Below are 23737 nucleotides of genomic sequence, written 5' to 3' on the forward strand. Positions count from 1 at the left end.
AACTTCTAGACTTTTAGGACAGGCAGAGCTAAGGGAGAATGCACATGGAGTCCACCTCGCTTTCGCCAGTACTCATTTTATAGGTAAATGTTTTTCTAACCAGACTGGGAGACCACTGGGCTACACCAAAAGTCTTTTTCACAAGGAAGAAGCAAAGGTTGAGGTGGCCAAATCCTGGTATTCCCACCACTGGGACTCTGGACAGCTTTTCATAGGGGTTCTGTCTCCTGTGGCTTCGTGCTAGAAAAACATCAGAGCCAAAAACAAAAACAACCACTAGAGCACAATGAGCTACCACCTCATGCCTGTTCGAATGGCTATTATCAAAAAGACAAGAGTGAACCAGTGTTGGCCAGGGTGGGGAGAAAAGGGAACCCCTGTGCACTGTTGATGGGAATGTAAATTGGTGCAGCCACTGTGGAAAACAGCAAGGAGGTTCCTCAGAAAATTAAAAATAGAACTACCTAATGATCCAGCAATCCACTTCTGGGTATTTATCCAAAGCAAATGAAAACACTAACTCAAAAAGATATCTACACCCCCATGTTCATTGCAGCGTTATTTACAATAGCCGAGACATGGGAACAACCTGAGTGTTTACCAATGGATGAATGGATAACAAAAATGTGGTATATATATATATATATACAATGGAGTATTATTCGTCCATAAAAAAGAAGGAAATCCTGCCATTTGCAACATGGATGGACCTCAAGGGCATTTTGCTAAGTGAAGTAAGTCAGACAGAGAAAGACAAATACTATATGATCTCACTTATATGTGGAATGAGAGAACAAAGGCAGGGATAGGGGAGGGGTGAAATGGGTGAAGGTGTTTAAAAGATACAAACTTCCAGTTATAACATAAATAAGTCCTGGGGATATAAGGTACAGCATGGTGACTATAGTTAATAATGGTATATCTGAAAATTACTAAGAGCAGATTTTAGGGGCACCTGGCTGGCTCAGCTGGAAGAGCAGGCAACTGTTGATCTCGGGGTCTTGAGCCCAAGGCCCATGTGGGGTGTAAAGATTACTTACATAAATAAAAAACTTCTAAAAATATATTTTTAAAAAGTTCGCAGGGCACCTGGGTGGCTCAGTCAGTTGAGCATCTGCCTTTTGGCTCAGGTCATGATCCTGGGGTCCTGGGATCGAGCCCTGCGTCCAGCTTCCTGCTCAGTGGGGAACCGGTTTTACTCTCTCCCTCCCAAAGCTCCTTCTCTCTCTCTCTCTCATGTACTCTCACTCGAATAAATAAATAAATAATCCTTTTTAAGAATAAAAAATTAAAAAGGTTCTCATCACAAGAAAAAAGTTGTAAGTATGTGTGGCAATGTTAATTGGACTTATTTTGGTGATTGTTTTGCAATACATAGAAATATCGAATCATTATGTTGTACACCTGAAATTTATATAATGTTAGATGCTAAATAAACCTAAATTTTAAAAAGTAAAAAAGTAAACGAGAGGGAAAAAAAAAATGCTGAGACTCTCCGTGGTGTGTAAGGGAGGCAGGGCTGGAGGACCTGGGTCCCAAGCCCAGTTCTGTGCCTTTACGAACTGGGTAAGGCCTGAGCGCCATCCCAGACTTTGCCAGGACTCTGCTGCCATGCCCAGACAGGAAGGGAGATCACTGGCGTTCTCGAAGGTATTCCCTACATCTGCAGTTGCAGGCACTAGCTATGCCTATGAGTGATACTGTTAAGGGACAAACTGGGTCCAAAGAGCTTTCTCCCTCTCTGGTCATTAGCTGGTAGGGGTACTTTATTTTTTTTTTAAAGATTTTATTTATTTGACAGAGAGAGAGACAGCCAGCGAGAGAGGGAACACAAGCAGGGGGAGTGGGAGGAAGAAGCAGGCTCATAGCGGAGGAGCCTGATGTGGGGCTCGATCCCATAACGCCAGGATCACGCCCTGAGCCGAAGGCAGACGCTTAACCGCTGTGCTACCCAGGCGCCTCTGGTAGGGGTACTTTAAAAGCTTTTCTGATCCTTCTGCCCATTCTCCTATCAGGCATTTCATTCAATGGACATAAAAATGAGGGCATCCCAGGGCAAAGTCTGAACCATTGAAAAGAAGCCCACCCCCACCCCCATTATGGCTGTTGAACCTGGGTGATGGATTTAGGGAGGTTCTTTATGCTATTCTGTCTACTTTCATACAGGTTTGCTATCTTCCATACTAAAAAAAGAGTTAAAATAATGATAAACCCACATCATGCCACCCTTTCATGTGCTAGATACTCACTTTCTAGATGGATCTCATGAAAACACCCCCCCAAAAAAAGGTACTGAATCTTTTTTTTTTTTAAAGAACTACATCTAGAAATTGTAAGAATTCACTCCTTTTTCACCTTGCACACTAGAGAACAAAGGAGTGAAACATGAAAGATACAGTGGGGTGTCCGGAGGCAGCCATGAAGATTTGAGCCCCGTCCTCCCACGGGCTCCATCACTTCGTAACAGTGTCAGATAGGATACTACAGTCACCACATCCTTGTCCGCTTCTGCACAGGGTTGCCAGGCCTAAAGAAGACCATCTGTGCCTCGAAAGCCCTTGGTCCACATGTAACCCCACACACAGTTAAAGCATCGTTACATTTGTTGTTGCAGGTGCAGGACTAGAGGGGTGGTGGCTCTTAAGCTTTAGAAGGCAGAAGACTCAGACTGCACAGCCTCACCCCCGAGATTCTGGTTCAGTGGGTCTAAGGGAAGGCCCAGCAGCCTACCTTTGCATCAGTCACACAGGTGCACCTCGTGTAGCTGGTCCACACCTTGACAAGCCCAAAGGAACCGTTTGGAACAAGCTGCAGGGACAGCAGAGGGAGGCAAACTGCTCCAGACTCTACTTGGGAAGAAAATCCATCTAGCCACAGATTCAAAAACTTCCAAGTTTGGGGATGGGGTTTCAGTTTCTTTCCACTACCAGACGGGACTAGGAATGACAGGAAGGAGGAAAGCAGGTACAGGGAAAACTCTACTGTCACAGCCTTTTCCCGCTAATACCCTGTCCTTCATGGACGTGCTCATATCGTATTTCTGTTTTCTACATTTTACCCAGAAAAGTCTCCTCAGAACTCACTTGTCCTGCCCTTCCCAGTGCCTATCGCTAAATCTCCCTGTATTTCCAGGGGAAAATTTTTAGAATGTGGATTGGATCAAGCCACTTCCTAACTTGATCCCTCTACAACTTCTCACTGCTCTTAGGGGAAAAGTACACATCTCTAAAATTCCCATCAAGGCCTGTGTGTTCTGGTCCCTCTGACCTCTCTTACCATATCGTTTTCCCTCCTTCTCTGGTGCTCCAGCCCCAACAGCCTTCCCTGGTTCCTCCAATATGCCACAGGACCTTTGCATGTGCCATTCCTCTGTGAGGGATAAAATGTCACCTCTTCAAGGAAACTTCCCCTCAGCACACTACACCAGAAGAGTATTCCCCACACTCTCTTACATCCTCCTGGTCTTTCCAACATAACGCAGATCCAACTTTTATTTATATATTTATATGATTAGTGCCTATCTCCCCAAATGGACTATAAGCTCTGTAAAGAGAAGGTCCAAATCACTTTTGCTTGCCATTGTATATCCAGGGCCATAATAACTGGTATATTATATTTGTTCTACTACTATAAGAAAAATGCCAAGTGCACCATGGTCTGGAGAGACTTGTGAATGAAAAAGAGAAACAAGACACAAGCTGGAGAAATTTATGATGTACATGACAGGCCAGAGTGAAATGGTACGCTTTCTCCTGGACGTGGGGCAACTGAGAAACTTCTCCATTATCACAAGAGCAGTGGTCACCGGACACCACAAGATCTCAGAATCTTTAAAAAAAAAAAAAAAAAAAAAGCATCTGTCCAGGACTGTGCCCAGAGGACAATGAGAATGTGACTTACCCCTCAGGGAATGTGGGGGCTGGAAAAGAGGCCAGTGAAGACTGAGGACCAGCCTCCTCAGTGCCCTTCCTGTCCTCTCTCTGGAAACGTAACTTTGTCCCTCAGTAGCAGGACTCACAGAGAGCAGGGAGGAGAAGGTCACAAACAGAACCGATCTTCTTCCCTCCTAACTGGAGCCCCAGGAACAGGCAAGCTCAGGTTATCCTTGGTCACGCTTCTCTTCCCCAGAGACAAGCTGGGGGGTGGGGCGGGCAGGAAGATTTAGAACAGTCAATTCAGAAAACAGGGTGGCTTTTCTGCTGGGTCATCAGACACATGCCCATTCAAGGGATGCAAAACGAGCTGAAGTTGAGATTCTCTGACTCGGCTACTGAGTCCCATCAATTACACCACGTGGAAAAAACTTTGGACAGTTAAAAATAACATAGGGGTCTGGTGTTTGGAAGATCTGGAGTGTGGAATGCCAGCTTGTCAAGTAAAGAGCGCTGCCGACCAAAAGCGTGTGCTGGGAACACGTATACACACGCCCCCCGGGACAGGAGGGCCACGGACGAGCAGGGTGCCCACCCCAGCGCGAGAGCGCAGCCCAACTCTCAACCGCCACCCGCTTGGCTCTGAAGGGCTTTCAAGCCCTCTTCTCGCCTAGAAAAGGCAGGACTCATCCGAGAAGGAAGCACTTTCCTCCCCCTTGGAGGAGGCAGCAATGGATGGAAGCGTGAGCCAGGAGTTCGACCGCGTCGGAGTCAGTTCACCTCCGCGGGCTGTGCTTCTGCACCTGTGACATTCTCCTTCTTTCTCAGGAGGACCCGATATCAGCACTGATTAAGTAGCATGCAATAATCGAAACTCCTGGACAAAATATCCCGCAGATAAATCTTTCCCAAAGTCTCCTCGCACATTTCTTCAAAGAGTCAACAACAGATTAATAATAATGCCATAGAGTTCTAGAACTTCCTTCTTCTAAGGAAATCAGAGGCTCTCTTACTTATGATCCCATTTTCCCTAAGATGACAATGTGGGGGAAAATCAGCGAGTCCATCTTTCTATCTTACGGATAGAAAAACAGGGTCCCTGTGAACATCTAGAAAGAGGTACTATGCGCCAACTATCTAAGCACTTAACATATATTAACTTCTTTAATTCTCCCAACAACCCTCGGAAGACAGAAACTATCCTTCCTACTTTACAGGTGAGGCAACCAAAGCACAGAGGAGTTAGGAATCCTGCCCACCGTCAGGGGCCTTGGATTCGAACCCACACTCTCAAGCTCCAGAGCCTGCATCCGAGCAATAGGCCACACAGCCTCTGCCTGCCACACTGCTGCTCCCTGAAACAGGGTTGGTGCTTCCAGAGCCCAAGGCTTCCAGGAAGGCTGAGGACTGGTGAAATGCCCAGCCTCCCCCTGAAAGCTAGCTCTCTGGGCCCCGGGCCTTCCTGCAGGAGGGAGTGGGCAACACGTTGGTGGACAGCCTGAATGGGTCACAGGGGTGCCCATGTGCCTGGGGGGCTGTGAGGAAGCACTACCTGCAGAATAAAGCAGCTCAGTCCTCCCAGAAGGAAACACAGTCTTAGAGATGGGCAGCCCCCTCCACTGATGTGAACCCAGAAACTAATCCTCAGGGCACCAGGCTTTGATTGAGCTAAGAGGGTCAGCATTTATGCTTTCCTCCCTTGACCAGATCTGTATATTTTATTTATACCATTTATGGGTTATTGCTGTTGTTTTGAAAGAAAAGGTGCGGTGACTGAAGGATAGAAAGGGGGAAAGACTTTTAGTTCTGCTGCTTGGACAGGCTTCACCCTACAACCCTGCCCTACTAGGCAAATCTGCCCATGCGTGGGCCAGGGCTGTACTATACCTGACGGGACGGGGGGCTCACACCAGCTCAGGCCCCCCAGTGTGTCCCCTGCAACTCACCCCTCTGGGAGGAGCCCTGAAAAGTATCCAGCACATATTACCAAGGAAACCAAGAATGAGGATTCCATTCAACCTTCGTGAGGGAGGCTTTGGAGGGAGGCGATCCTCCCTGTTGGGGGACACAGGGTGACAGCCCCACCTCCCCCTGAAGGCTCTCTGGGCCTCTTAGGTGTTCAAGTACTTCCCAGGAATTGACTGCCAGTTTGCCCAGTTTGGGGCTCCACTCAGAGCAAATTGGCACCAGGTATGGCCCATTTTTACCTTCTGTTCATGGACCACCTTTCCCCTCCCATCCAGCCGAAGAAATCCATTTGCTCCCCTCCCTACATTCCTTCCCACCTGGCCTTTCCTCCCCCCAGAAAGGAAGGGGATTCTAGAACGAATTACTCAAATGCTTCCCAAATCTCTGTTCACTTCCCTGTCATGACTGCCTTTCCCCATCCTCACCCTCCACTGCTCCTCTGAGCCTGACCGGATCCCATTGTCCTTCCAAACTCAGCTCAAAGCCACCTCCTCCCCGAAACCTTCTCTGACACCCCAAACACAGGACACGCTTTTCTCTTTTCTGATTTCACAGACCGCTCGGGGGCTGGCCTGCTCATTTAGTGCAGTGTAACCTCAGACACCATGTTTCTTCTCACTGGTTTGCTGTGTGCAAGCTTTGACCTTTTCCTCCTTCCCTCTCCCCACTCCCACAGGCACAAGATTGAGTGTGCCCTCCCGGGGACAAAGCAAATACTCTTCCCTTCTTTTTGTGCTCCTTCCGTGCTTTTTGATCAAGGTGTGATACACAAGGAAAAGGAGAAAGATGTCAACAGGGCAAGGACGAAGGGGACGAGGGGTCAGAAGGAAACCGAGGCTGGAGATCCAAACCTTGATATTAGGCATTAAGTGGATTATTCCTCTATCTAGGGCTCAGAGAACGCTGGGGAGACTTAGATCTGAGTCAAGAAATGAAATAAGAAGCAGAAAGCAAAAGAAAAATAGAAGGGTAACCAGTGGGCTTTTCTTTCCTGGAGATTTCTAAAGCTACAACACAGCCTGAAGGAGAGATGCCAAGAAGTGGTCCGAGGCCGCGCGATCCGTCCTGAAGAAAGGTGGGAACGTGTCAGAACTTTCATATTGTCCGGAGTGGTTCATCTGGATTGAAAAGGAGACAGGAACTCCGGGCAACACAGGGCAATAATACAGATTGTTCCATCAATCAGAGCATCTTTTGTTCTGTACTTCTCAGGAAACTGATCCCATTCCAGGCAGGTAACGGGTGAGAACGAATGATGGCCAGAAGAGGGACCTATACTATTGGGTCCGCTCGGTTTGACAGCTCATCAAATAATAAAACAAGAATCCTACTGCTCAAAGGAGAGCGAGGGCTAGCCTGGTGTCAGAAGGTTCAGCCTCACGAGCCAGTCAGGCTCCATCCCTGCTCTAATGCTGACTGGGATCCCCAGCCCCTGTGATGGCAAACAATGCCCCCTGGTGTGCTCTGGACCAGGGAACTATGGGAACTTCCCGAATTTCACAGAACTCTATGGATTAGCGTTCATCTCCGCTACCCTGTGCATAACTGACCTAAAATTGAATGATCCAAACCTGTTTCCCGTCCCCCAGAGATGTGTGTAATTAGATAAAATGAGGACAGAGTACGCAGAAGTATCTGTGATACTGGGATGGCTGCCCAGAAAGGAGATGAGCACCAGGAACCGGACGGCCCTGTGTGAGCCCTCTGCACCGAAGGGCTACATGCTGGGACTGAGGCACAGTCACTTTGAGAGAGAGAGCTAGTGCGGCATGACCTTTCTGAGTTGACAAACACTCTTGTACAATTCTGCCCCTACAACCTACGTGTGATGCACCATCAGCGTTTTCCCTGGCTTCCTGCATTGAAGGCTGTCCAGTGGCCCAGAATCGGAATTAAAACTTGACTCGAGTAGCCCATCACCAACTCTGGTCTTCACCTTACTCCTGACCCAGAACAAGGCCTCTTCTGAGTGGTGCCTTCTTCGGAACAGCCCCACCGCGGAATGACTTAGAGCGTGGAAAAGCAGTAAGAGGACATACAAAAGTTACGGTGATATTTTTCTCTCTCTCAATATGAAAAATGAAGGCCCCCACGTAATCTCCAGGACATCATTTTTTGTTTCACTGTCCAGTGAATTTGTCTGAATTGAACGTAGTCGGGACAAAGAGTCATAGGGAAAGTTATATCCATGTAGGTGTTGGTACTATGAAAGTACACAAAAGGCATTGTCTCAAAGAATATATACCTGAAAACAGTGACTGGGCCATCGTTACCTTCAAAACTCCATAGGTCAGGTCCCAGCATTGGGTTAAACCATTATAGTATTCTCACCTTCTGGTCCCCTCCATCTTAAAAACTCATAAAAGTCCTCAGGTATAAATAAGGCGAAAGGAAATCCCATACATACATAGCTGAGCACATAGCAGACATTCGAGAAAAATGTGGCTGATTTATCAGTGGCTGTTCAAAGCCCCAGGTTACTTCCTTTGTTCCTGAAGGAGAGCAAAGTAGAGAAGACTTGTCTTGGCTTCCCAAGACCAAAGCGGGTCTTAGCGCCACAAAAATGAAGTGGTGAAGAGACAATGGGCTAGAATACGTGATGCCAACATTCATCACAGCCAAACACGCCACCTGCGAGCGAGGCTAAGCTGGTGCCTGTTTGCCAACTCCCGAAATCGAAGAATTTGCAGAAAGGAATTCTGCTATCTTTTCCACACTCCTGCAGTCAAGGAGGGAATGAGAAACACGTCAATCCTAAAGGGCTGGAAGCAAAGTAGGTAGGAAGAGCAGTATGCTTGCTTGTGGACTTCATTTGCTCGGTTATTCCACACCTAGTCATTCAGTGCCTGCTAGGATAGATCCTGGGATCTATCAGGCACAGGCAACCACCATCCCAGCCTTCCAGGGCCTTATTCCAACTAACCAGAGTTAAGTAGTGCGGTGGCCAAGAATGAAGAGTATGCATGGGACGATGGGGCTGAGGCAGGTGTGGCCGATTCTACCTGAGGGTCCACAAGGACTTCGCTGGAGAAAGGGGGCCTCCGAAGGGCCTGGAAGTTGAGCAGGTAGGTGCTCATCCAGGGTGCCTGGAGCAGGGTAGGGCTGATGGAGCCACAGTAGTTTGGCAAGACGATAGGGGAGGATGGGGGCACAGTCCCTCTGAGCGGGATACAGAAGCATCGTTTTAAGATCACCAGTTCAGCCACACCCCACATTCTGAGGTCCTTAACCTGGAGCCTGTGGACCTCTAGGGCATCCACGGATGGGCTCCTCAAGGTCTGTGAACCCCATATGCAGATGTTCACATCTATATGCACTTTTTCCTGGAAAGACAATCCACCATTTTCATAGGATTCTCAAAAGGGTCTACAGTTGCCAAGGAAAGGTGGGGAAGAGACATTCCACAGGACATCGAGTAGCCTGAACACCACAGCTTGGAGTGGAATCCATGGTTTTCTGTCTTGGCATCCCACATAGAGTTTGGTCTCTGACGTGTCCGAGGTTTTCAGAAGTAGCAGAACTAAAAGGATGAGGGCAAGGAGATGGGAAGAAATCACCCTTCTCATCACCAAAACCAACATCTGTGTGTCCTGTGTGCCAGGCACTGGGCCAGATTTTAAAAACCAATACATCTTTCCGTAGACACGTGGAAATATGTCTTCTCGGCCTCCTACGCCCAGAGCGAGGACTGCAAAGCCGGGTTCCTAAGTGTGAATACGAGTCACCCAGGGCAATTCACTGCAATCCCCAGATCAGGCTCAAACTTTAGTTGGCAGTTGCCTAGCAACAGGTAACCCCAAAGACACATCACCAAACTGAGACACCAAAAAGGCATTTTGTGGACAAGCTGGTGCTGAAAAGAGCCCCCACCCCCACCCCCGCAAGTCTGCCTGCCAGATCTCTCTGGGATGCTGGGGGAAGCTGTTGTCTTTGCAGCCAAAAGGAGGCTGGAAGGTGGAGCTGGGAAGGTGTGCGAGTGATGGTGTGTTCCCCCCCACCCACCCACCTGCCCCCACATTGGGAACTAGGCACAGGAACATGGAACTGAGGGTTGAGGGAGAAGGCAGCCTGAGTAGAGAAGGCAACTGGCACCTCCGCACAAGCTCTTCCAGACCAGACCACACCTACTCTTGCCAGCCATATCTAAAGCCACATCAAGCAGCAAAGATCTGACTTGCACCTCCATCCAGCACTCCCCTAAAGTCATCACCAGACCTCCACCTGCAACGAACTGAGGACCCAGGAAGCAGCTTTTATCCAACTCTGGGAGCGTATTTATCCTCCCTTCCAGAGGCAGCAAGCCCCAAAGAGGCAAAGAGATCTTACTTTCTAAAATTCTGATTTTTTTTTTAATGGAAAGTTCAGAAATTCCTGCAACTGAGTCAGGTGAGCCTGGGATTCCTAAGACAAAGGCTCTCACCCAAACCACTATACAGGCCAACATCAGCAACACTCCCTGTGCAGGTGGTAGAAAACTTGGGTAGATGGGGCCTTCTTAGAACCCGTCATCTCTTCTCCAGAAAGGTCCTGCGGGCTGTAGGGAAGGGGCAAATAAATATATCAGTCTGGAAGAGATTCAGGAAGAACAAATGCGGAAGTCAAACAACAACAAATAAGGTGGATATAAATCCAGATAAAATATTAAAATCATTAAAGGGCTGCTGCTCCCTGAAGATTGGGAAAAATGAAGAGAGTTAATTAAAAGCAATCTCCATGCACTGCTGAGCCAGCCGGCCCTGATAAATCAACAGCTGGGGCTGCTGTGGAGGGCAGTCAAGGGGTTTGGGGGGGGGTCACCATCCGGGGAGGGGGGCTGCTGCAAAAACAGCAGTGACGTCAAATTAAACCCAGCGACTTAAGTTTCATGTCTATTAAATATTTTATGGCCACTGAATAAAGTTGTTCTTCGATGGGAAGAAAATGAGCAGTGAACAAAGAGGGAAGAAGATATGGATGAAGAGGTATTGTTTGTTTGATTCAAAACGTACTTGGAACTGTGATGTCAGTATCTCTGATCTTACCCCAAATGCAGAGGCTTTTGCCTTTTTTCTCTCTCTACCTGATCTGCACAACAGCTGCATCTCCTCCGATCTCTCTATAAAACCCTGGGTGATGTTTGTTTAGGGGGGCTGAGGGAGGTAGCACGAAGTCAGGGAAAGGAACCAAGAGAGGGCAGATAGGAAAGACCTTAAGAATTCTCATCACTGACTTTTAGCACCCAAAAAAAAAAAAAAAGCCCAAAAAACAAAAAAGAAAAACCAAAAAAACCCAAAAAAACAGAAAAAACAGACTTTTAGCACAAAACAAAAAGGTCTGCAAAAATAGTGGGAACTTTTTTTTTCTTGCTTGCTTTCTCTCTTTTTTCCCCTCTTTCTTTCTCCACATCCTTCCTTCCCCCTTTTTTCTGCAGTCCGATAAAGTTTTTGTTTTTCATTTTAAACAAAAAACAGCTCAGAATTTTCGGGCTCAAAGTAAAAAAAAACAGTGATTTTCAAAGTGTTACAAGAACAGCCCTTCTCTATTCTAAGGGAACCCTCCAGCTCTTCCTTGATGGAAATATAATCAAGAGAAATGATTGGGGGAAAGTGTTTTTTCTCCTCCATAGAATTGGGATTGGAAGGGGAGTGTGTGCATGGGGAAACATAAGGAATTATGCATTTGGATATGCATTTTAATTAGGTGGACAGAAGCAGCCGCCTGTTAATTTTTCTTGCTTGTTTCCACTTAGCATTCATCACAGGCAGAACCACCATAGAGCGCTCCCACGATAATAGATGGTTCTGCATTGGCTAAGTCCTCAGGGAAAATAATTAGCAGGAGAGAATATATTCTCTCCACTCCCACTACCCCATCCACCCTGCCCTCCCCCATCCCCAGCACCACATTGCCTCCCCTCCCCGCCCCCCAATCCACAGTGGTTTCCCTTGGAGAAGCCTAGGGGAGCAGTCAGCCTCCTGGTTTACAAGCACTTACTTTGCCCTGCCAAAGAACCAGGGTCTGGACGGAGAAACAGACAGACTGGAGGCCTTCCTTGGAGGGGAAACTCCTAGAGGCAGGGAGGGAGGTTACTCTGCTGCCGAGTTCTGAGGGGCAGGCTGGCAACCGGTGTTGGCCAGGACAGGAAGAAGAAAGCCCCAAAGAGGGTGAGACCGTTCTCACTGACCTCAACGGGCAGCAAACAAAGACACGTAAAGAGTTGTTAGTTGAGGATAATGGGGGCCCTGATGACATTTTTTACTTAATTTGCTTTTATAAAGTAAAGGAATGTTGTATTGTTACAGCAACCTTGAATCTGAAGGCTGGCGATCAAGATGGAACTCTCTAGAATTTTGACCCCACCACAATGCACTCCGCAGTCTACTTTGATATAAAGAATCAATTCAGGCAGCTGATCTCCTGTGTCAATAGCACACTCTCCTCGTTGACCAGCATGTTGTAGCTCCAGCCCCACCTCCACCAGTCCTCCCTTCCTCTCTTCCTTAAAGTCCTCTTGGGGAGAGTCAGAGACTGCCAGATGACCGAAGCCCAAGTTCCAGGAAAGCTCTCCCCTCTGCACTCTGAGCTTCTGTTTCCTCTGATTTTGCAGATGGACTCCTGTTCAGAACTGACAATGGGAAATGAAATGAGGGCTTCCCCTGAGCTCATATTCTCACCTATTTCAAATCCAGACAATGGGGAAAATCCCAATGAGATCCTAGGGCTATTTACACACAGCGGGGTGACTGAGGCTTTGCATTTCCTGAGAAACAATGACTAGGCTCGATGTGTAAGGCCATACTCATTTCATTTATTTGAGTTTTAATATATTAAAATACTGTTTAATATATGGGGTATGGTTGACGCTGAGAAGGCCTCAATCAGCTACCTGAAACTGTGCGATTCTCCCAGTAACACCTCCCATGTGCACTTTACACCTTTAGAAATGTTTTCACAACCATTATTTCATTCGGACACCTTGCGGGCCAAGCAGGGCTGGGTACAGGGGAAAGGGAGGAGAAAGGAGACCTCACAAGCTCTTCTCGGTGAGGAAGACGATAGGTCTGATTTACTAACTCTTGCCTTTTAAGCTGTCCCATCCTCCCCAGCGCTCCCTCAGCCCTCTGTTGCCAAATGAAACTTCCACCATGCCCAGAAAACAAACCAAACCTTGACTCCAGGACTCACCAGGTAAGTACTACGGCTACAGCTCCTGGAGCCTTCCCGAACCCAAACCCTGACACCACACGTGCCCTCCAGAGGAGGTGGAGACGAGGGGAAGGCAATCCGCCTGGCTGGGGATAAAAGAAGTGAGTCATTGGGTTCTCAAAGGATTTACCCCTCAACAAATAATGGTATTCCTACAGGGGAGAGGGGATACGGAGGTTGCATTTTACAATACTATTAGTATTTTTCCCTAAGTTTATAAGGTGGGGGTTGCCTCTACTATTTAGAAATGTAGCCCCTGGGGCACCTGGGTGGCTCAGTCTTTAAGCCTCTGCCTTCGGCTCAGGGCATGATGCCAGGGTCCTGGGATGGAGCCCCGCATCGGGCTCCTCCACTGGGAGTCTGCTTCTTCCTCTCCCACTCCCCTTGCTTGTGTTCCCTCTCTCGCTGGCTGTCTCTCTCTCTGTCAAATAAATAAATAAAATCTTAAAAAAAAAAATAGAAATGTAGTCGCTGAATTTTAAAGAGTCTAAAAATGAGGGGCTCTAGGCATATGCCCAAGAGAATTGGAAGCAGGGACTCAGCTACTTATATACCCACCTTCATAACAGCATTATTCACAATAGAGAAAAGACACAAGTAAGTCAAGTGTCCCTCATCAGGTGAGTAGGTAAACAAAATGTGGTACATACACACAATGGAACATTATTCAGCCCTTAAAAAGAAGGAAATTCTTGGGGCGCCTGGGTGGCACAGCGGTTTAAGCGTCTGCCTTCGGCTCAGGGCGTGATCCCGGCGTTATGGGATCGAGCCCCACATCAGGCTCCTCTGCTGAGAGCCTGCTTCTTCCTCTCCCACTCCCCCTGCTTGTGTTCCCTCTCTCGCTGGCCGTCTCTATCTCTGTCAAATAAATAAAATCTTTAAAAAAAAAAAAAAAAAAGAAGGAAATTCTTGGCGCACCTGGCTGGCACAGTCAGTTAAGTGTCCAACTCGGTTTCAGCTCAGGTCCTGATCTCAAGGTTGTGAGATGGAGCCCCACTTCAGGCTCCCTGCTAAGTGCAAAGTCTGCTTAAGTTTCTCTCTCCCTCACCCTCTGCCCCTCCCCCCTTCACACTCGGGCATGTGCTTTCTCTCTCTCCCTCTCTAAAATAAATAAATAAATCTTTTTTTAAAAAAGGAAGGAAATTCTGGCACATGCTACAACATAGATGAACCTTGAGGACATGATGTTAAGTGAAGTAAACTATCACAAAAGGACAAAAAAATTGTGTGATTCCACTTACATGAAGTGCTGAAAAGAGGCGAATTCATAAAGACAGAAAGCAGAATGGCTACCAAGGACCAGGGGGCGGGGGAGATGGGGAGTTATTGTTTAATAGGTACTGAGTTTCTGCTTGGGATGATAGAAAAATTCTGGAGATGGATTGTATCAACGGTTGCACAACATTATGAATGTACTTAATGCCACTGAATTGTACACTTTAGAATGGCTACAATGGCCCATTTACATGTTACAAATGTTAAATATACATGTTATGTATATTTTACCACAATGAGAAACAAATTAAGGGGCTGCCTCTGTCTGCTGGAGGTCAGGGCAACCATTTTGGTTTCTCTTTTATTTTGCCTGAGAATCACAATTTGGGCTTCTCTGAATTCTCTGACTGGCTTTGCAACCACCCCTTCCTCCTTTAGGCTTGTAGAAAACTGCCGAGGGAGCTTTCAACCAAAGGAAAGCCAGATAATAACACCCCCAGAGGAATCTGGGATATTCTGGAGGCATGTCACTAGAGGAGGAAGAGGAGAGGCAGTGAATTCCAGTTTAGATAATTGCTAATACCCATCAGGATACAGCCAGCCTCTGTATGGCTGCTAGTCACCTCCATTCCCTCAGCAGTAAGAGGAAGCACAGTGAGACATCAGTACAGGTCCACCTACTTCAGCTAACTAAACAGACAGGTATCTTCAGCTGCCCAAATGGAAGTGAAGCAAGCACTTTATTTCCATGTTAATGGGATGGGTGCTATAGGGGAGGAGAAGCCAGGTCCAGGGAGATTTTGGATAAATGAAATCCAAACGAGAAACTGCTTTTTGCTTGCTTCTCCCTCTCCCACCACACATTTAAAGAAAAGAAGTGGGGGAGGGGAGGAGACAGGTGTTCTCAGTACTTTCAGTCTTTTCCACAACGAAAAAATTTATCTGAGTGCTAATGAACAGCAAGATAGGCCAGAAAGTCTTCCCACCTCTCTCTCTTCTTTTCATCCTCTGGTCAGGGTGCTTATGAGAAGAAAAGTGTTCACAAAGGAGAATCAGAAGAAAAGTCCATGTTCTAAGTGGCCCGCCACCTGGTCCTCAGCCTTAGACCCTGAGAAGGGAAAGGAGTGCCATCCCAGTTAGAACCCCAACGGGTAGCACGACATGGCGGGACTGGACACAAGAAGATGAAACTAATGAAGAGTTCCCCATAAGCAATCCCCTTTAGAAACACACTTTAAAAACAAGAAAGAATTTGAACTTTGGCCCCAAACTGTCCCCCCCATCCTAATCGACCATAGTAAGAGCCACCAAGCTTTTGACCTGAAAGGAATTTGGGCAATCAAGGTGCATCACCTTCATCTTAAAGACAAGGGATTTGCAGCTCAGAGAAGCTCTGTGTCCAATATTCAATAGCAAGTTGGTGGCACAACGGGGAGCAGGTGCTCAAGTATCTGGATTTCTCTCTCAGAGCTTTTTCTCCTGCATTATTCTGAAGTCATTATAGCTACAAAGACTAGCAAGTGGTGAGAAATGAACGTGGAAGAGGGACACAGTTCACAATAGGGACACACTGACAGCAGGTGGAAGGTTGGAGACTGCAACACGTCTTCTGCTGGAGCTTCCAGTGGCAATTAATACAAACAGCAGGCTTTCAAAGTGAATAACGACAAAAACACGCTCATTTCACAGCAACCTGAGATGACCACAGTCTCTGGATTCAGCGGGGGAGGAGAGGGGGCAAAAGGGGGATTAGACATGTGTCATCATTGTTTCCCAGACTCCTATCCAAGACTGGGGTGGAGGAGGACTCACTGTGGGCTATTTGAACCCCATTATTAGGCACTCTGAGTCTAATCCCCTCAACCCTCACTGCTTCCAAACATAGCCCCTAACTCTTAGCCTTCTCAAGGCTTCTCTCTTCCCCTCCCACCCCCACACCACTACCATTCACAAACGCAACCTAGAAGTTCCCAACACAGCCTGCCCCTCTTTTCCCACCCACCCCCACCCAACACCTTCTAACCACTGCTTTTAAAACTCTGATGCAAATCACAGGCTTCAAAAACCTTCCTTGGGTGACAGTTTTACGATGCTAAGCTCCATTCATCCATATGGTCTGACAGACTGTGAAACACTAGTAACCGGACCAATAAGAAAAACAAATTAGAAAAACACCACAACACCTCATCTCGTCCCAGTCACTCACACAACTAAAGAAAACTTTAGAACTTGCAATAGATCATAATATCAGGCTCTCTCCCTGTTAAACAATCATCTTTTCAGAGTTCCAGACCCCACAGAGGTTTTATCCACTCACCTACTCCCTTCCCACCACCCCACCTCTCCCCATCCCACCCCACCCCACCCCCAGGCCACACTTTATCTTTCCTTGTTAAATAGCTACGTATTTAAAGACTATCTCAAGCTAGGATCATGCTTACTTGGGCCCCTGCTGGAAAAACGGTTGCTGCCCAGAAACTATTTCAGTGGTGTGGCATTTCTTTGGCCGGGGGCTTGCCACATTTGGCTACATTTCTGTCTTCCACTGACTTTCAGAATACTCAAAAACCACAGAAGTTACTTTGCAAAGGTTGGGATAATAAACAGACCTGGATTCCCTTGCCTTTTTATGACCCAGCCCCCACCGCCACTACAATCAGTGGAGGCTCCCCTTTGAAAACAGAGAAGTCAGCCTCAGTTTCCTTTCTGTTTCTGGAGCTAAACAAAGCCTGCTGACCATATCTTTTTTGTTGTTGCTGTTTTTTTTTTTTTTTTGCATTGATCTGAGCAGATGGATCTGAAACACCTTTAGACGTTATGGTCTTTCTCAGAGGTATCCAAATTCCAGCTACCTGCATGATTGAATAAAGACAGAGGAAGATGAGAAATCTCCTATTAAGCGGCCTCTGAATGCCAGCCCACCTTAGGGATCTCAGCAGCTCCCATGCTCCCGACCATCTCTGGATGTCTCCCAGGTGGTCTGTAAGGCTGGCTATTTTCAGAGGTTTACCCTGTGACAATGCCTCCACTTGGGTTCTGGCAGAAATTAATATCCTTTATGGGTATCTCATCAAAACCAGACATTCTTCCTTCTGAAAAATAATGTGTGCTAATGAAGTTTGGGGACTTCAGGGCTTCTTTTTTTTTTTTTTTTTTTTTTTTTGAGTGGCAACCAGAAGCAGATGGAGAAGGTGCATCTTAGGCCTCTGTTGGCTTAAAATATCTGAGGGTCCTTTTTCATAAGGAGCTAAAATAATGTCCATAAAAGGCTACAAGTTCACAAAGTCCCAATCTCCATATTCCCCACGTAGTACCTACCCAAGTTCCCCCACTCTGACAGAAAGAGCTAAGTGGAGATTAGAACCAGGAATGCGGCTCCCCCCACCCCCTCTACTCTGATATCTAAACTGAGTGCCACAGCAAGAGTGAGGTCTGGCTTGTAAGTGGCCACAATTGCACAACTGTCACAGGCACTGAAACCACTTTAGATTACAATACGGTGTATCCAGATCATAGGATGTATAGAGATGAAGATTTGAAGTCCATCTACACACATGACCTGCTGTTTCTCCCAGAATTGTGTCCTTAATAAGAAAACAGAGATATAGACACATACCTCCGAGCAAGGGAAACTCCTTACAAAAGAAAGTTTTGATACAACTATGTATCTGTATGTTTGCAGTTATAAGCATGACAGAATAGTTTGCTGGTCTCATTCTTTTTAAACAAATAGTTACTTGAGGAAAAGCCCTGTTGGTTTATATAGAATAATTAAACAATAATAAGTTATTCTTTTCTAAGCAGGCAGTTATAATAATAGATACATATGTGCATAATCAAGTCTGGCAGAAGGTGGCAGACATTCCCAGTTAAGTGCATACAAACCAGGGTTTTGATAATAAAAGAGTAAGTTGTTTAAAGTGTTGATAGCAGATTTGGGGGAGAGCAGTTTACCTGAACTAGAATATCAAGTAAGATTAGAATTTATATTAAAAGCATCATGTTTCCTAGGTATGCAGAAATCAACAGAATATGTTATGTGAGTTACTTCTACATAGACTTTGCCAAATCCATATTTATGTTACCTGCATGGGTTAACCTCACACTACATGGCCCTTCTCTTGCTTGTCCAAAAGCCAAGAAATGAGGGTTACTCACAGGTCTAGGCTCAGACAATGTAGCTGCTAAATTAAATAATGTGTAATACCCATTTACACATCATACAAGTCTATCAATGCTTTTAAATTCTATTTGTCCAGATGTGACTGCTTGGTTGTGGGGCCACCCGCTGTGTCCTCTTTGTGATCTGATCAGTCCAGGCGGCTCCTGTTTCTGCCTCTAACACCCTATTGGGCAGTAATAAGATGTTAAAGGCGCTAACAGAGAGAAGCCAGGCTGTCAGCTTCAGAGAGGAAGGGGGTGAAGGGTACAAGGAGGAGGAATAAGAAAGGGAGTTGAGGGGAGATCAAAGACAGGCAGGAAGAAAGCCAAACTGCTAAGAGAGGAGATGTGGTTCCAGGAGCTTGGGACCCTAAGGAAGACCCCAAAGCAATGAGATTCAAATTGTACTATCCAGTCACCCGAGCTATTGAATTATTAAATGTCCCACATGGAAAAGCCAGTATAATGAAAAATGGTCCGTACTCAGGATAGGCAGAGCCCTTCAGAGGTGTTGTATGAAACCTGAGCTTGTTTCCCTACAGCATATTAACCTACTACCACTTTATTCCCCAATCCTAGAGGAAACCTTTGTGTGACTGGTTTCTGTAGGGGGCGTCCGTGTTGTTGGCTTTTTTTAGGAAAGGCAGAGAGAGACTCGGAGGCACACCGAGAAAATGCTAATGTCGTTCAGCTCCGTTTCATTGTCAGGAGGGACACAAGAGGATAAAAACCTAGCTCTCCAAACCATTCTCCCTGCTCCCCTCCTCCCAACACCACCATCCACCCCTTTAGCTGGATGTGTCTCTGGGCTTTGTTCTAATTTATCCCATGCATAATTTATTTACGTGTGTATTGTTTCCCCGATCAGCAACTTTTAAAAACAAATGTAATGTATAAGATGTTTTATTAAACAAGTTGTTTTCAAAAATGAAGGCAGATGGTGTAGGTCTCCCAATAACAACGTGTGTGCTCCTGCATTAGGAGTTTTAAAACCGTCCGGAGCGCAAGAGGCTCGGCCAGTCGGGGAGAGGGGGTAGGTATTGTTTACACCTCCCTTACCTCCAGGGGAAGGGTTTGGGATGCAAAAAGAAGGGGCTAATTAAAAATGACCACTCAACTCCCATCTAGAAAAAGCAGGCAGGGGTGTTGTGTATATGCTAGCGAGTGTGGGTGTGTGGCGACACAGAATTACAAAACATCTCCTTGCAACTGTCTCTAATTATACAAAGTACAAGTATAATAATTCAGAACTAATTCCACTAAACCAGCCCGCTTCTCTATCCCTTCCTCCACCTTTAACCCCACCCCACTCAGACACCCTCGCCAAACACGCACCCTTCTGCAATTCAAAAAACAAACAAACAAAAAACTGGAGCGAGCTGGGAAACCCTGGAGCGTAGAGATACTGCGCCTGCCCGCGCGTGAGCGGGCTCCAGGGTAACGATGGTACCGCTTTCCCAGTAGGAAACAAACCTGGCGCACATGTGAAATAGATTTCTCTAACTTGAGTTTACCAGGTGGCATCAGCCCGCCTATGTGATTTCGGCTGGAAATGTGGAAATTGCAAATCAGCTGTAGGTTCCGTAGAAACTCACAGCATCAGCGGTGTGGCTGCGCGAGCGACCGGGAGCGAGGATGCGTCGAAGTTACGCCCATTTATTCTGCCATAAAACATTTTCTTTCTTGGGTGAAACGCTGTGGCGTTCAAGTGCAGCGTATCCGAGCTTGCGAGCGAGAACTAAAGCCGGGAGCTGCTCTGTGATCAACATCAGCTTCCAGTACCCTCGGCAGCTTTGATAGATATGTATATTTAAAACTCCCATACCGGGGACATTACTACCTTTTTCCCTATTACTGTTGGGAGATTAGCTGGTGCAAATACTTCCGATTACCCTCGCGCATTCCTTTGCGCTAGGAACCCCCCTACCCTCCCCCCCCCCGGTGCGAACCTGGTTTTCAACTCCAGGAGAAGCCTGGGGTGCCAACGCGGTGCGCTGAGTTGAAAGAACCTGCACCGAACCCGCACCACACACCCGGGAGAATTCTGCATGAAACGCCCCCCGCCCGCACCTACGCCTCCCTTCGCCCTCGGCTTCCAGCCCAGCTGGGAAGTCCTGGTCCCAGAGGCGCGGACCCCGACCCACGTCGCGCGGCGATCGGGAGGGAAGCTCTCTCGGCCAACATCATTGCCAATAGCACCCCTTGTAGAGCGACGCTAGTTTTCCGAAGCTCCGCAATCGCGATCGGACTTGGCGGCTTAACAGTTCCACCGACTGGAAGGAAGGAAGCCAGGATGAAAAGGAGGAGGAAGGAAGGCAGGCAGGAATTGGCTGTCGGACCCGGGGACTGGTCCCCGCATGTCCTCGCCCAGCCCGCCCCCCTGCGTCCGGGATCTGGGCGTCCGCTCAAAGTCTCCCGGCGGCGGCCAGAGGCACCTGCCCCTCGCTCTGGCCGGGGGGCAGAAGCTGCCTGCTCAGGCGGGGAGCCCGGAGCTGCCTCTCCGCCCGCCTCGGCTTTTCACCCACAGGAGACGAAAACACCATTCATAAGACCTGCAGCTTCCCTGCCTCCAAACCAACCCCAAGTTAACCCGAGTCGTTAATATACTACAGCCAGTTCGCCCCCAAACACACACAAACACACCGGTGACCGCCCGGAGCGCCGTCACGCTCCGGGGGCTGCCCCGGCAGGAAAGCCCCGGGCAACCACCTGGGCCCCAGGGCTCCCGGGACCCACTGCTCCCCCTGCGGTCCTCCCAACTCCGGAAGGTTTGCACAAACTCCCCGCAAGCGATCGGAAGACGTAAAGCGCCCTGCAAACTCCGGAGCTGCCACGGTCCGCTCGCCCCGGCGGACCCAGCAGCGGCTGCGGACTCAGGAGGCGCGGGGCTCAGCCAAGTGCACCCAGGCGGCCCCTGCCCGGCGCTCGCCCCCAGCTCGGCCGCCCCCCGCGCCGCGCTCGCCGCCCCGCGAGGCCGGGCACTGGGGGGACCGTGCCGTCCCCGAGCTGCCCACGACCCCCCTGTAGAGCGCTCGAGCGCCTGGCTCCCCTGCCGAAAACCCCTCTCCGTGCGTCCTCCAATTAAGCAGAACACAAATGTAACAATTTTCTTCTTGTTAATTGCATCTCTTGACATTTCTGCGCGTTGGGGGGAAAAAAAGAAGATGAAGAAGTAAGAGCTGAAAGAAAAAAGAAGCCCCGCCGCGGCTGCAGGCGCCTGCAAGCGCAGTGCATTGGCAGCGCTCGGCACGCGGAAGGCGCCTTTTTTTTCATATTGAAACCAGGCGGAATATGTACATTTTTTAGTCTTACTTACGCTTTCAGGGGGTTGTGAATGACAGTCGCCATTTTGCTACAATGTAACAGAATATTGTCTGTCTCAGAGTTCTAAAGGTTCGCTCAGGGGAAGCGGCGAGCCAATCAGAGCACGGGATACCGGCCCGCTGGCCAATTGGCGCTGCTGGTCGCCAGATGGGCGGGGCCTGCATGGTGGTAGTTATTAGGGGAGCTGTCAAAGCCCAGAGGTCACTCCCTTTTGTAGAGCCCGAGAGCAAGCAGGTCTTAAAGGGGCAGTACCGCGCGAGCAGCTCCGTTTCGGATTTAGGAAAGTGGAGACGCACGGGAGAGTACTCCAGTTTGGTTTGAGTCCCTACTTTCTGAATAATTGCAGAGAGTTTGCGCTCCTGGACAGAAATATTTAAGTATTGCCAACAAACCATTGAACCCCATTCATTAGCTTTTGGCTTTGCTGTTACGTTTTTAATCCCCCAAAGCGCAAATCCCCTTGTTCCCATGCAAAAGTTGGAAGGCTGCCGTTTCGTCTAACAAATTACTACACGTGCCCAGCCGTTTGCTAATGCTCCGGGTCCTAAGGCTTTTTAACATTCTCATTCCCGTAGTGTTTTCTTTATCTCGGCCACCTTCTCTCTCTCTCTCTCTCTCTCTCTCTCTCTCTCTCTCTCTCTCTCTCTCGGTTTCTTGGAACTGCTGCCGCCGTTCCTGACGACTCCAGGACAGCAACTCCCCTCCCCCTGGAATGTCTCAATGTCAGGCTCGCTCCCTCCTGCAGCCAGGGCTTTCGTTATGTAATGCGCGGTGGTCACTCGGCGAGGTTCCCCACTACCACCTCTTCTAATCTACACACACCCCAGAAACTTCTAAAACGATCAGATTCCGGCCGTCTGGGGAGCCAAGTGGGACCTGGCGCTCTGACCTTTAGGCTTAGGGACAGAGGAGGTTTAAGAAAACTTTGGAAACGCTTTCTGCTACTAAGAAAGAGAGTAACTAGACAGAAGGTGATGCCAGACTCTCTTTCGGGGAGTAGCATACGCGATTCTGGCGTCACTTTTCACTACTTACATACAAGGTGGAAAAATTTGCTACTGAATAATCCGGTATGACCCGAGGCGTTCGGAGTCTGTGCCTGCTCCAAGTTTTCGTGAACTCCTCACTGGCGAACCCCTGACAAAATTGGGAGACTTCTGTGAAGCCAGGCTTCCACAGGGCAGCGGGGAAGCTCCTGGTGGATGAAATCGCACTAAATCATGAGTAGGAGCCTCGTTAGCATACAGAAATGTGGCTAACATCCCAAAGTTGTTTAATCAGGTCAAATAGCTAAAATAGCGGAGGAGGGGTGAAAGGGGGAGAGGAGATGCCAAATTGCCAGTTCTTCAGAGCTATGCCCTCTCACTTCCTTTCTCAGGGCTCCTCTCAAGGCAATGAATTTAATAATAATAATAATAATAATAATAAATTAAAGTTCCAGAACTTTCAGGTTCAATTCCATACACTGTTGGAGTTACAGAAAAACAGAACAGGGCTGAATGGGTATGTTTGTAAGGCTTGAAATTTTAACTCCTTCTTTCTGCCTAGTTAATAGCATAGACAAGTCCTATAGATTGTAACTGCACAACATCTTGCCATTTGAAAAAAGTTATCCATTTTTCTAAAACTAAAGTTTGAAAAATCCCTTTCTTACAAATTTGTCAGAAGCTAGTTCTTGGCTTGGGATGGTGTTTGAGAACATTAAAAAGCAAGCATTGTATTCAGACCCAAGAACTATGATGAGTTTGAAGTATCGGCCAGAACTCCCACCAACCTCTTTGAGATATCAAAACCACAGCAATTCAGACTGGAAGACAACAACATATTATAATATACGCAGCTTGATAAAGGAAGCAGGAAATGCGGAGTCTACCCTGAATGAGGCTTACGATTTAATAGGAGAGGGAAGACAAATTTATATTACAAATTGAAAAAATAGATAGACTCTCAGCATGTATAATCATTTATGTGTTAAGGCCCAAATGCAGAAGCCAGCATAATTCCTAACTACC

General features: G+C 47.7%; 1 protein-coding gene across 2 annotated transcripts in view; it reads right to left on the reverse strand.

The window, feature by feature from the left end:
- The window catches only part of DPF3 (double PHD fingers 3), a 286307-nt gene that overhangs the window by 229895 nt on the left and 32675 nt on the right, over positions 1-23737 (reverse strand). Inside the window, exon 1 of one of the 2 annotated variants that reach the window (XM_034642252.1) lies at positions 21718-21769. The exons of the other annotated variant lie outside the window; for it this stretch is intronic. Coding sequence (XP_034498143.1) covers positions 21718-21749 — 32 coding nt within the window. The 5' untranslated portion in view covers positions 21750-21769. Of the gene's footprint in view, positions 1-21717; positions 21770-23737 lie in introns of those variants that run through there. 2 annotated transcript variants of the gene reach the window in all.

The sequence above is a fragment of the Ailuropoda melanoleuca genome, chromosome 14 (assembly GCF_002007445.2).
Source record: "Ailuropoda melanoleuca isolate Jingjing chromosome 14, ASM200744v2, whole genome shotgun sequence".
NCBI classification, from domain to species: domain Eukaryota; kingdom Metazoa; phylum Chordata; class Mammalia; order Carnivora; family Ursidae; genus Ailuropoda; species Ailuropoda melanoleuca.